Genomic DNA, 14,359 nt, shown 5'->3' with positions numbered 1-14,359 from the left:
TTCTGAACATACAGCTTTCACCAGTTTTGGTTTTTTCTATGTGTGATCTCATGGTAACTTTATTGTGTGTGAATGCATTTTGATTGCACGAATTGTCAGAAAACCATTACACATTTGTGTATGCCTGCAGGGAGAAAGGCAGTCTTCTAAAAGATGCGTCTTTCTCTCAGTGCTTTTATTGTGCTTTAAGTCAGTCAGGTACAGGAAAAAGAATCAATACAGTTCACAGAAGTCTCCCTGCGCAGAAGCCAGAGCTTGGAAAGCTTACATGAAAGATTCTCAAACAGCTGCACCAACACATTTCTGTACTGGCCTAATGCAACTACAGCTTGGTTGAAAACATCAGCATCCATATCCCTTCACACACTCAGCTTTCCTGGGTTTATCAACCAAGGTATGTGAGCCATTGTTTCTTCCACCAGACTGTTCAGTTTAGAGGTTTCTTACATCTCTACCTGCTTAGTAAAAAGGCTGAAAGAAAAACAACCAAGCTAGAAACCTCAAAAACTTTACAAACCTCATTAGTTTTCTTACCTTCTCATGCCTTTTTATATCTGTAGTTGAAGTCACACACAGAGCAAGAACAACTGTTTAAAAACAATTACATAAAACTGATTTTAACCAAACTAGGATCACAGGCCAGTATAATTTTAATTTATGTACCTTTTCATTTCCATTTTTGACTCATTAGTCCCGAGTGAAAATGTTCACAGCTACCATCTTTTCAGTTCCTACTAATACAGTAATTTATTTGGTGGCACCTAAGGAGCTGCTCACCGTATGTTACAGAGAGGTTAAAAAACTCAAAGAAATACACAGTTTGTGACCTGATTTAGAATGATTTCATGCTCCCTCTACAGACTGAGAGAAACCAGCAGAGAACTACACCCTCAGAGTTCAGAGGTAAGTGCTAAGAAAAATGCAAGTAGTGGGCATAAGACTTTTACTCCTTCCTTCAGTTCACCACAGGACACAAGGCTTCCTACTGTGGTGCAGGCTAGTCCATGCTTTGTCTTGTCTTCTTGGAGAGAAAAAAAAAAGCAGAGCCTAGCTTAGGAGAACCGAACAACTGGTCTGGTGCTTTTTACCAGCATGAGAAGCTGTTACACTGCAGCTGTGTCAATGCATGCAGACTTAGTACCAGAGAACAAGCACCAGGGTGTCTTACCAATAGGCTGCTTTTCCTGTTACTAAAACTGAATACCTTTTGGACCTGAATTAATTGTTAAGGAATACCCAAGATAAGTAGCTACATTTCAAAGCCTGTTATTGCTCTCTTGAAATAACAGAAACATTATTTTTGGTTACTGTCAATCTAGAGGCGATGCTTCAGGACAGATGCAGGTATGCTTTCTGCTTTGGAAAATCTGTTCTCTGCAATTAAAAAGGGCCTTAAAAAAAAAATATCATTAAAAAGGCCATTTTTGGGGTGTTTTTCTTTCTTTGACATTGGAAGTCAGATTCCTAAATCTGCAGCTCAGAACAAGAATTATTAATGAACACTGGCTGCTGCCATCCTTTAAGCTGAAAATACTAAGAAAGGCCATTACATGAAGTATTTGACAGAAATGCCCCCAAAATAAATACATGTATGCAATACAAAAAACTAATGGAACATACATGGGGTGTGAGGTGAGACTACTGTGAAAGCATATCTCCCTTTTCCCTGGTGTTTTTCTCCTTTTGTGTGTAAGCATTAAAATCTCACCATAGTTTTTTGGCATAAAATAATAAATTAGCAAGTTTAGAAATTCTTGCAGTTTTCAGTAAGGAAGAACAAACGGAAGTGTCCAAAGTCCACCTTGTAAGAACAAAAGTCTCTTCATTCCTGCTGTTCTATTGGTTTGTTAACGTACTTCTGTTCAGCCCAAACGTTTCTGATTTAAGGTTGTTCTTTATGTCCACTCTTCCAGCTGCTGGCTGGGATTTTTTCAAAACTGCAGGAACCTAGGCAAGATGATACAAAACAGCCTGTGATTACATGAGAAGCTGTTCTATATGCAGCAGAAAGAAATACATCTTCACAGAGGCCCAAACACTGATTTTTCTTCTCTTAATTTTCAGAACACTGGCTCTAGCTCCCCCCTCCCTAATCCCGTTCAGTGTACTTCTCCAAGGCAAAGTCAGTATGCGCTCGAGTTGGTTTTGAGCAACACTTGAGCATAATCCTGTTGGTTTTAGCCACAGTCAGCAATCCACACAAACTCCTATCTGCTTTAGTAGCAAGGGAGCGGAGGGAAGAAGGGCAGTTATCTGTCACTCCCTTTCTTTTGTCACTTGTAGCAATTTAACTTTTGAATCCACTGGTACTTCCCTACTCTAGTTGTACTAGAGTACCACTAGTAGTCTATTGTACTGTAGCTACAAATAGAGTGCAGAACAGAGTTGGACAATACAATCCCAAAAGCCCTGGGAGGAAATGGTAGTCAATAGGGAAAATAACGCATGTAAAATCTTGCTAATCTGAAGATGGTCTCCTTGGAAATCTTCATACAGCTTCGTACAATGGGGTTCTAAAAACGTCATCAGCATCGATGGCAAAGACAGCTGGTGTGCATGTGAGGAGCTATTACACACTTTGGATTGGGAGTCAGGACATCACAACAATTGCATCATTCTCTGGAGAGCTCCTACACCTAGTACCTGTCCTTATCATCTTTTTATCTTTGCTTTCTTTCCACAAGACAGGGACTACAGATCAAGAGTTGTGTGAGAAGGCAAATTAGGGCTGTTTCTACCATTAGCCTCAGTTTCCCTTGGACTGCCAGGTTAAAGTAATAGTGCGTCTCAAGGAACAGCTTGTAGCTTTGCTTCTGTCAACAGTGAGCAGTATCTCTTAACTGCTCAGGTGTATCTTTGCCAGCGCTGGGGCTTCCCACCTCATTCAGCCCAGCTAGGGAGAACCTCCTCCTTTGCCTAGGAGCAGACACTGAGCTGAATTCCCCCTACTCTGCAGCGCACCCCTCTACAACAGCTTATTTCCTGCTTTAGAAATGGACTGTGCAGAGTGTGAAGCAAAAACCCAGCCAGCCATACATACTTGAGGAGGTAGTGGAGGTTCTAGGTGCCGCCCAAGGAAGGAAAGCAAGCGTCGCCATATCAGACCACTTCCCAGAAACATAATCCCTGTCACCAGCCAAAATATCCTGGGGTCCTACCAACAGAACGTTCCCATTAGTCATAAAATCCTCTCTTCAGAAAAGGGATTATCCAAAGATAATCTCACACTCCCCACCAGAGTTCTCCTCCTTCATGGGAGGAAGTGGTAAACTCTACCATCAACATCCAAGCCCTGCCTTGGGAAAAGGGCTGTTTCATAGCAAAGCATTTTATTTAGGAATCATCCTGTTACTGTCTCATGCAGTTTTCCTTCCTTCATCAGGAAGTTTGAAAATTTAACCCTTCTATGTAATGGATTTGAAAAGAAAGAGTCTTTGCTTTAGTTAGTTTCTTTTAAAGATAGCATGTGCACTTGTAAATTTGAACCCCTCCAGGTGTAAACACGTAACTGACAGCAGAGTATTTCCTGTGGTGTGCTGGAAATGCCCTGAGTACTTGCCAGGTACCCTTGTATATGGAAGACAAAGCTGGTCCCCTTCAGAAGAACAGATGATCGTTAAAGACAACTTAATACTGCTTTTACAGTCAGTCCTTATACAACCATAAATTTGTCTTCCCGTTTCTTTTCCACAGACATGACACAGAAAAAAGGCTGCTAAATTACGCAGTTAGTCACACATAGTAATTCACCTACAAAAAAAGTGATGGTATGAACACATGAATCACCAGAGTAAATTATATTTACACATTAATATAAACCTGGAGCTTTACCTATGGAAAGAAGTTGCACTGAATATAAAATACACTATAAAAGTAGGTCCCATGTATTATGTCACTAATAAAAGCAACACTTGCTCCTTACCTCTTCAAGAGATGACTCCAAGTTCATACCAAATGCAACTCCTATGAGTCCAAAGAGAGAGAGAGAAAAAGTCCCCATAGTCAGCTGCAAATTCAGCCTCATCATCACATTACGGTGGCTAAAGGGAGAAACATCTGTAAGAGGAACCCAAGAACTGATTTGCTGCCCAAATTCTCAAATTCAATATGCACTAAAGCCAAAGAGTGAAAGAGAGGAAGTCATGCTGCAATTAGACAACCCAGGGAGGCATCCACCAATAGCTTACACAGGTAGCTCCCCAGTAAAGAGGATAGTGAGCATTAAATGCTGACCTCAAAGACAGAATGGTAGGTGCTTAGAAATTCAAGCTATTTTTCAGTAAGAAAGCTGACTAGTAGTGAAAACTGTAGCATATAGAGAGAAAATACTCACTCCAAAGTTATTCATTCTTGTCATCACCCCACAGAGTAATAACTTGTGTTACCCAGCCAGATTTAAATAATTCAGGTTTTCTAAATTAAGACTGAACTTTCCTGAGTAAAATTTTATTTTAGCCCTAAATTTGCAGGGGTTTCCTTTAGTGTGTAGCTCCTCAGAAGGATCTAGGGGAAGCCTGGTTTCTCCTGCTATGGATAACTGATGCCTACCTAGCTAGGGAGCTTTTTATACATACAAATTAGGGTGTCTTGTTGCTTTGCTTTGTCCAGTTCACTTGCAAGAAAAGCTGCACATGCAACTTCTTGTGCTGTGACTGCAAGTGCATTCAAACCCCCATGAAGATGGAACTCCCCAACTGTCCTTGTAGGCAGATTTGAGAAAGACTAAGCAGCATTAAATTCTGCTCAGCTGTTGGCAGTCCAGAAGATAGGGTAGCTAACCTGTCTAGGTTGATAAAGATTATGCTTTCTGAGTCATCAATCAACAGTCTGAGTTCACGAGCTTCATTTGCAAGATCTTCTGCTTGTCTGTAATAGTTCTCCAGCAGCAGCTCCATTTCCTCTGCATGGTCAATCCCAGATACACTCTCCTCACTGCGAGCAACAATTTATATTTTTCTGGTTAGCTACACATTGTATAGAAGTGTATTACTGATGTGTTAAAACAAGGCACGTAAGAGTTAAAGGGAATAGCCAACAAGAGTGCTGTCAGATACTAGATCTCAAAATTCAATCTTTTCAGTGAGGAACTTCTATCAATACAAACAGCTTCAAATAAAAGACATATTTTTCTATGTATCAGCTGATCAGCATAGGCGATTGATTCTGAGTAAAGCAGTTAGCATTGGAGGTACTCAAGACACGCACAGCACCACAAATCTTACATGTTCAGGTATTAAAAAGTTATAAAGTTACACTTTTATATTCTTTATAAAGTTTATATTACCGTGTTTGTATTATTATTCAGCTATTATAAACTGCTGACAGTTTTGACAGAATATGCTTAATTTCGTGATGCCCTCAAGTGGTGGAAACTGGTAACAGTACAGTCAAAAATTCCAATCAAGTCAACACACAAACAATTACACAGCGAGGCAGATGTTTTAGAGGTATATTCAAAAAGTTTAGTTGTAAGGTGTTTCAGTTATACACAGTGATTACTGCATGTTCTGGAGCATGAAACAGATGAAGAATGAGCATCAAATGGAAGATGCTGCTCTCCTAGGTGAAGTCTGTCTGAGAGACTAGTCTCATTTCATGGTCCAACTGCTGGTGCAGCAGCCTTCTCTGGAACAGGTATGTATGTTTCTGGTGGTGTACTGGATTGCTATGTAGATGAAAGCTGAGGCACCCAAGTTCCACAAGGGCCTTGAAACTGGCAGCAAAACCAGGAAGATTCATCATTTTTTAATTTTGTAGTATAACCTCACTTCTGCAGAGACTCAGCCTTTTAAAGAATCTCCTCCTTGCATTGCTGACTGTTAAAAAGGGACCTCTCTGAAATGGTTTTCCAAGAAACTAAGTGACATGCTTTAAGAATCAACACACATAAGCTTCCTGAGGAGCTTTAACAGAGCCCCTAGTTTCTGTCTTACAGGGCAGAAGCTTTGAGTTAGCTAGGTTGATTTTAGAGCCCTCCAGATGAGAGGAGTTGCAGACTTAAAAGTCTTAGAGCACTACCTGCTGTATTACAGATTCGGTTCAAGGTCTTACTTGATGAGTATCTTTACATTGGCTTCTTTGTGGATATACAAAGGAAAACGAGGCATATGGCCTCTCCCACCTGATTTGCTTTCATTAACTAGCCTCTATCTGTCTCACAAGTCTTTCAACAGTCTGCCATGCCTCCGCACAGATACAATGCCCAAATCGTCTTTTGTCTTTCTGGGTTCAGCTCACCATTGTGGCTTCAAATGATCACTGATGCCACCTATATGCCTCACTGGGTTACTCCACACCTTCTCAGACTTCTTGAGTTCAGCAAACACCACTTACCACCTGCATCAATTGTGGAGCCAAGAGAGCTCTCCACACACTTCCTGCCTGCAGATGTGCTGCCACGGCTAGTATTTCCTGGTGTACCTTGTACACAGACCACCTCTGCACCCTGTAGCACACCATAGCCTCCCAGTACCACCTCTCCTTCCCATGGTGTCTGAAAGAAAGGATGACTTCAGGCTTCTCCTGACATGAGTGTGTAAGGTTACTTTGGTAACTTTCCTAGATGTTCCCTATACATTATCTACCATGATGCAAGAAGAGAGCTGCCAGCAGCTTGCATTAAGTCCAGAGGAAGGCTGTGAGCAAAACCAGGATGAAGACCAGCTGCTGACTCAGGAGCAGCCCTGAATTCAGAGCCCTCCTGACACTGCTCCAGCAGATACACTAGAAATGGTAAACGTGTCCCACTTCTGGAATACCAAGTTTCTGCTGCACATTTAGACTAAGCTCTGCAGGACAAGAAACTACCTCATGATTTCAAACACATGCTACTGTGTGAATACTACTAATATCCACATGCAGTGTGGTTACACAAAAGTAGCATTCAGCAGCTTCACAAAGGATACTGAAAAGCAGTTTCTGTTATCCGCTTAAACATAAAGCACGTCTGTATGCCCAAGATTTAAATACAGTTCAGCCCAAAACATACTGGGGTCTGGTACACATTCTCTTTTTGCTTTTTACTTTTTGTTAAAGCTACCGGCACTGCTGCTGCTGTCCTTCACCAGAATTTGAGGGAGTGCAATAGGACTATTTCTGCATGTACACCTTTCCTTAAATGTTGCTCTTCAGAAGCACAAGATTGCTTCAGGGCCTCTTTCCTTCAGGTTCTGCTGGTAAGCAAAAAGCTAGAAGAAAGGTGTTCAGAACACTTCTAACGAAGCACAGTGTCTGATATATTTAAGACAAGCTTTAAAATGAGCAAAATTCTTCCAGAGAGTGTTAACATTTGCCTTTTCTCCTTCTGCCATCCTGCTCCCATCCCATTACATACTGGATGAGCTGGCCTGTTATGCCAAGAACTATTTGAAAGTGCATAATATAACTAGTGCTAATGCAGTCCCTCTCTGAAATGGAAAATATAGTGATTTCTGAAGCAGCAAGCATTAGGGCTTTAAAAGTCTTTTGCTTTCTGCTTTTTGGCAGGGAACACCCAGTTTAGTGTTCAAGTTCTTCTAAAACAAATCACACTGTTAAAAAAGTATGTGGCTTCAAAATATACATACAATACTTGTGGATCAGTCCATTTAGATAGACAGAGCTCTTCTATTAATTCTTCTTCATCTAAGATCTCCAGAATTGTTTCTTTGAAAACTTTAAGATCTGTTTCCAGTTCTGACAAGCTGAAGAAAGAACAGGCAAAAAAGGTCAAGTAATCCTCACTGGCACCAGTGCACAAAGGTAATCTCTAACCAAGTTTGCCAGCCAGCACCCTTGCCTGACAAGACCATCCAGGGAAGAATTCCTTGCAGGGTTCTAAGAATTTCGAAATATTCCTTACAGGCCATACACTTTAGAAGTGGCAGTGATCTGTCTGGGGAGCACTGAGTTACAGACACACACTGAAAGAGATTCAGATGTGTTTTCTGGATATATTCCTAAACCAGAGGAAACAAGCACTCTATGAGCATGTAGCAAGCATATACCACAGGGGCTAATACAGAAAGGTATATGAGAACTAGTAACCTTGAAGCATAGATCTGAAGGCTAATCTTGTTTTACATTACAGGAAACATTTTCATGATGTTATTTTGTTCTCTTAGGTATTACTTTGTTCTGTCAGTTGCTATTTAAGAAGCTCAACTGTATTTATGACAACTTGGAATAGGCTTCCCTTTTTCTATTTTGCCCCGAATCACTCATCTTCCATACCAATTTTTACATTTAGAAATAAGATGCACAAGCCAGCACTACAGTTATCTAGGAAATTAATATTAGATACCATTTTTCTAACATTTCACTGCACATAATTTTCTATGGTCATCTTCTCAGCTCTTCATGGCTTACTCTTATTTACCTCTTGCCATTTTGCAGGAGAATGTGTAGTTTACTCCTATCCACAGACAAAAGCTTGGGGTCCACTAGAGCTTCCAGTGTCTCAAGGATCTGAGGCTGCAAAGTGTTAAGTCTCCCCTGTAGTCTGCTGATCTAGGTAACAACATGATCCTTCATAAGAATTAAAGCAATACCTTTAGAATGACTTGGGCTACTGACTCCTGTCTCTGAACACAGAATTCACAGTAACAGGCAGTTAACACAATCTGCTCTCCAATGCCCAGGAAATACTTGCTATAGAGATACCACTTAAAAGATAAAGCCAGTGCAAACTACAGTATTTTATAATAGAGATTTGCACTGAACTGAAACCCAGTGACAACCACAGCAGTTAAGGCTGATAAAGCTAAAGCACTATTTGCCTAGAAATGTCATATTAGCATTAGCAAGCACAGATTTTTAAGGATAGCTAGAAATTGTTACCTGACTCCTGCCCAAGAGGCCAAAAACCTCAGCGTGACTTCCATTTCAGCTACAGCATGTCTCTAGAAAGGTACTCTGTCTTGTTTTTAACTGTCCAAATGATGGTGAAGCCATCACATCCAATTAGCACTTTCTTGGGAAGGGAATGGTAACACATACACACAAACCCATAAAAACTAAAGTAACAAAAAACAAACCAAAAAGAGCTCCCACCGTTAAGTGCAGAATACATACACAAATGCGTATGTATAAATAGTAACACAAAAATAAAATCAATACTGTCCTTTCTATGAAGCAACAACTTCCAAAACTGTTTAAATAAAAATGAGACAGCTCACCCGGTATTGCAGGATTGCTTCTATGGCTCGGAATTCAAAGGGCAGGGAATATGTAACCAGCTGACCTTCCCCAGCCAGCTGAGATGCTAGTTCCTTGAAGAGCCAGTGTTCCAGGTTTAAATGACGATAATCTAGTATCAGAAGAAACTCTGGTGTTATGACAGCCTTCAAGAACTGAAAAAGACAGTACATAGAAGAGTCTGAAAAACCACCTCTTTCAAGATAGTTTGTAACTGTGTAGCGCATTTGATAATTTAGGCTCTAATAAAGCCATTCTTCGAATGTCTTTCCAGGCAGGAAATAACAGAATCTCATGCTAACTGCAAACTAATACATTCCCTATGGCTCAGACACAGCACTGTGCCAGTGGTGGTATGATTGAGCAGAGGCTCCATGTAAGCCTTTACTTCTATGACAACATTAGTAATGTTTCTCCTGTCATTAATATATTGGTGAACACATACCTCTGATTGCTAGGCAGAGCTCCAAAGACACATTTAATGCTAGACTGCACCTCATAGAAAACTGGTGTTAAAAGAACTGTGCAAGAAAATGCGAGTGCAAGGATAAGACATGGTTCAAGTTTACACTCAACTACAGGGAAAATATTACCTCCATTCTCAAGATGATCCTGTTGTTCCTAGCTGCTATGCTCATTAGGTGTTGGAATCTTAGATCTCGAGCTTGAAGACCCAATTCCTGGTACAATTCTGTTTTCTTCTTTTCTATCAGAAAAATATTTTAAAATGAAGACATTTAGGGGACAAGCATGTATGCCCTGAAATGACATTTTATTGTGTTACTAAGACCCACAGAAGGGAAGAAAAAGCTGTTATCTTTAAAACAGTTTTCCTCCCATAGATTCCTCAATATACGAAGTTTATAAGACTGCATCTTAAGTGGGAAGAGAAAAAATTCAGATGTAAGTGAAAAAGTTGGCCATGAAAATTAATATCATGCCAAAAACCAAGAGACTCATTTGGGAAGTCTCAAAGGAAGGAAATACAAGGTGAGGAAAGCTGCGTGTTTGCTAAAAAGGGAAAAGACAAAGTAAAAATGACCACCCGATAGAGATATATTTTTCAAAATATTACTTAAAAATATGTAAAAATTGTAACAATAAAGATGCTATGAAGACCAATAGAAGGCAGCAAAACAAAGAACATGTTGCAACATCCCACACAGAGAAGTATCCCAAATACAATTTTCTATCTCATGCAAATTGCCAATTGGACTTTTCTGTATTGGACAAGAAAAAAAGACAAAAACTAAGCAAAACTGCAATGAAAACTCACCAAAATAGGTAGCATTTCCCTCTTTGTCAAGCTTCATCTAAAGGAGTGGAAAAAAAATATATCTTTTTCACAGAACTACTGTATGTCAAGAAATCAATTTCTAAAACTGTTTGCACTTGCCTGAAGTCAAATGGAATATACATTATGAAGAAAAAACAACCTTCACTCTCTTCACAGTTCACCCCAATTGAGAAAAAGTTGCACCAGACTGCCACACACCAAATATTAGTGTCATCTCTATGACCATGTTCCTATGTAAACCTTGGGGAAAAAGTAATTTACAGAGGATCAGACTTAGAATAAACTATTTCAGTGAGAAGGAACCTGCAATAATTACAGAATCCAACTGCCTGACCACTTCAGGGCTGAACAAAAATTAAAGCCTGTTATTAAGAGCATTGCCTAAATGTCCCTTCAACATGGACAGGCTTGGAGCATTGACCACCTCTCTAGGAAGCCTGTTCCAGTGTTTGAACACCCTCTTGGTAAAAAAAATGCTTTCTCATGTCCAGTCTAAACATACCCTGGCACAGCTTTGAACCATTCACACATGTCCTATCACTGGACACCAGGGAGATCAGTGGGGCATCTTACATTCTTGATCACAGATTTTGCTATTTCCTTTGCAGCAATCTAAAAAACGTACAAATAAAATTTTCAAGTGAAGAGTACCACAAATTGGGGGGTTAGGCCTTGTGCCCATGTCAAGTACTGCATTAATATGCTATTCAGCTAGTAACCTCCACCTAAATCCTTATCTTAGCACTTCTCATTGAGATTTTTCATGTATCACTTGCATCTCATAGGGTAAAATTATTTCACTGTCAGGTGAAATATGTCAGGTTTAATCAGAAAGTTTGCCATTTTGCTCATAAACCATGTAGCTTAATTCCATATTATTGGCTTTAAAAATAACTTTCTGTGAATTAAACATACCTAAGCACACATTCCAGTAGAGCTGCATCAGGGGGATACACGGCCACAAGGACCTACGTGCACGCACCTTGCTGCAGAATGACTGCTTTTCATTCCAACAGAAGGCCTTCCCTTCTCTCATATGCACTAATAATGTCAATCAAGCAGTGTGCAAATGATTTTCAGATTAACCGTTTTAAAAGAATATATAGACCTTGTTTTTCCCAAAATTTTCTGCTTAGAATTGCAGCCTCCAAAAACCAGGAATATTTCTAAAAGGCATTAGCAAGCCTTGACAAGCTTAACAAGAAAGCTTCTGGCTGCAGCACTTCCAAGAATTGACCTGCCTTCACCATTAAAGCAAGAGAACTTCCAGCAGATACTGGTATTAGAAAAACATCTTGACAAACGCTGTATGGAATCACAAAATGGTTTGGGTTGGAAAAGACCCTAAGATCATCTGCTTCCAAACCCCCCTGCCATGGGCAGGGGCACCACACACTAAGCCATATTGTCCAAGGCTCTGTCCCGGCCTTGAACGCTGGCAGGGATGGAGCACTTACCACTTCTTTGGGCAGCCTGTGCCAGTGGCTCACCATCCTTACAGTAAAGAACTTCTTCATTTATACCTAACCTGAACTTCCCCTGTTTAAGTATAAACCCATTACTCCCTGTCCTATTGATACAGTCCCTGATGAAGAGTCCCTCTCCAGCATCCTTGTAGGTCCCCTTCAGATATTGGAAGGCTGCTATGAGGTCAAGTCAGAATACCTTAAATCAACAATTTAGAACTAGGGATGTCTTCTGAGAGATGAAATCTATCTGCTCCTATGATGCTTTAAAGAAAGAGTACCATCATCTTGCACAAGCTGCCCTCGCTGGTGGAAACTCCTGCACATACTTACCACTGCAAAAACAGGAGCCACGCTAGCTAAGGTGGCTTGGGAGGGCTCTGTTGGGACATGTTGATAAAGTTTACCTGAAGAAAGACAAGACATTTCTATTTATGTTTTCCAGCACACTGCAGTTTGCCTTTAACGATGCGGTGCCCTGCTACAAGCCATGCGCATAACCACTGGCACAGAAACTAAGCAGCACCGGTAGTCAGAAGGCCCTCACGAACCTGACACCCTTCCGGCAGGAAGCCGACACGGCACCGAGTGCAGCTACTGCCGGTTTGGTTTCCCGGTCCCCGGCCGGGGTGTCACTCTCTCTCCCTCCCTCCCTCCCTCCCCGCCTGCGACACCACACAGTGAGTCCTACCGGGGCGCACGGGGGACCAAGGACCAGCGGTGCCTGCCCCAACCCACCCCAGCCCCGCCGCTTACCGGCCCAGCGCAGCCCCCGGGCGCACAGCGGCACAGCCACGGCCGCGGGCCGGCCGGAGCCTGGCAGCAGCCCCAGGGCGGCCCCCAAGCGGGACCCGCCGCCCGCCGCGCCCGCCCAGCTGCGGGCCGTGCAGCAGCAGCGGCGGCTCCGCACGGCCCCGCGAGGGCGGCGCAGGGCGCGGGGAATCAGCCCGGTGCGCAGCATAGGCGCGTAGCGCCCGCACGAAGCGGGACAGCACAGAGCGGCCCGGCCCGGCGCGGCACGGTACGATACGGCTCCCAGCGCGCAGCCGCGGCGAGGGAGGAGCCCAGGCTGAAGAGTTACCCTGCGCAGCCTGGCAGGAGTGTGGCCTGTGGCGGCTCGTCGGCTGGGGGCCGGGAGGGGCCACGCGGTGCGGGGTACGGCTGCCGCTGCTAACTGAGCTGTACGTCGCACCCGGATGGAGCTGGTAACGGAGCCGTGGCCGCAGTTGTACTTTGCGGGCGCCCAGCCTGCGCCCGTTGGCTCCTGTCACCGCGGCGTCTGTGGCCTGCTCCGACCTCCGGAAGTGTTCGTAATGCGCGTAAACCATGTGGTGGCGGAAACTTTCATTGTGAGGGTGGGGAGGCCCTGGCACAAATTGCCCCTAGAAGTTGTGGCTGCCCCATCCCTGGCGGTGTTCAAGGCCAGGTTGGACGGCGCTTGGAGCAACCTGCTCTAGTGGAAGGTGTCCCTGCCTGTGGCAGAGGGGTTGGAACTGTATGAGCTTTAAGTTCTTAAGCATATATGAGTAAACTGAGGGCATCGAAGGTTTTCAGTTTCTGGGTAAGCATGCCTGAATGCAAACGTCCCACTTTATAATTAATAAAAAGCTCTAATCAAAAGCTTACATATTTTAGCTCAAGTTTTGTTTAATCACAGCAGGTGGCAGTATGCACAAGACTGTTCTAATTCTCTTGAATGTCAAGAGATACTTAAAATTTGGGAATACCAGACAGCGCAGAGCAAACAACAGGAGAGAGGAAATAAACACACGCTGTTGCTGGCATCTAACAGCAGCTTATGTTGGCTCTGCATGGTTGGAATGCAAAAGCTTGGGAAGCATTTGAAGAGTATCTGCCAGAAATTTACATTTAATGAACTTGCAGTAAGTTTCACACAGCTGACATTTCAGTAAAAAAGGGAAAAGATACTGGGTTGATCTATTTGTTTTCCTTTGTCCGTCTGTTATTCTGGCTGCTTACACAACAGGCCTGTTAGAAATAAGATGACATAACTTCACACCAAATATATATTGATTTGAACTTTGATATGTATGATGCAATAGGCCAGTATGCTAGTGAGTACTGGTATTGTATCTCATTATAGCTGCATTATTAGTCATCATCATAATTGCCTGGAAGGGCAGGGACCAGGTATCACCTCTGTCTTCAGAGGTGAAGGCAACAGACTGGTGTGAATTGGCAGACAGGGCTAAGTTCTGAAGCACAGTTAGAATGTCTAATTTTATACTGCTGCTCAGAAAAGATACCTGGAGATCTCAAACTGCCATCTATTTATTGCAGCTCTAAATACCAATGATCTGCTTGTTGCTTCTGCTGTACACAAGTGCCAGGTACCTGGTCTGTCCCGCAGTGCCAACTGTTGGGAGCAGTTTGCTGTATCTAATAAAAAATTAGTCAAGCT

At 42.4% G+C, this 14,359-nt stretch overlaps 1 protein-coding gene across 1 annotated transcript; it reads right to left on the bottom strand.

The window, feature by feature from the left end:
* Nucleotides 1–89: 89 nt before the first annotated feature.
* MRS2 (magnesium transporter MRS2) lies at nucleotides 90–12,921 on the bottom strand. Its single transcript, XM_062618057.1, has 11 exons — nucleotides 12,694–12,921; nucleotides 12,271–12,344; nucleotides 10,451–10,487; nucleotides 9,768–9,880; nucleotides 9,156–9,329; nucleotides 8,357–8,487; nucleotides 7,566–7,682; nucleotides 4,780–4,932; nucleotides 3,923–4,040; nucleotides 3,041–3,154; nucleotides 90–1,947 (listed from the first exon to the last, which is right to left on the bottom strand). The coding sequence occupies exons 1-11, from the start codon at nucleotides 12,896–12,898 to the stop codon at nucleotides 1,837–1,839; spliced, it is 1,347 nt and encodes a 448-aa protein (XP_062474041.1). The 5' UTR covers nucleotides 12,899–12,921; the 3' UTR covers nucleotides 90–1,836.
* Between the last annotated feature and the right edge of the window lie 1,438 nt (nucleotides 12,922–14,359).

This window comes from Pezoporus occidentalis, unplaced genomic scaffold, assembly GCF_034315485.1.
Source record: "Pezoporus occidentalis ecotype Australia unplaced genomic scaffold, CSIRO_AGI_Poc_V1 ctg2, whole genome shotgun sequence".
Taxonomy (NCBI): Eukaryota; Metazoa; Chordata; class Aves; order Psittaciformes; family Psittacidae; genus Pezoporus; species Pezoporus occidentalis.
Note: the sequence above shows the minus strand (reverse complement) of the source record. Positions and strands in the feature narration are given on the sequence as shown.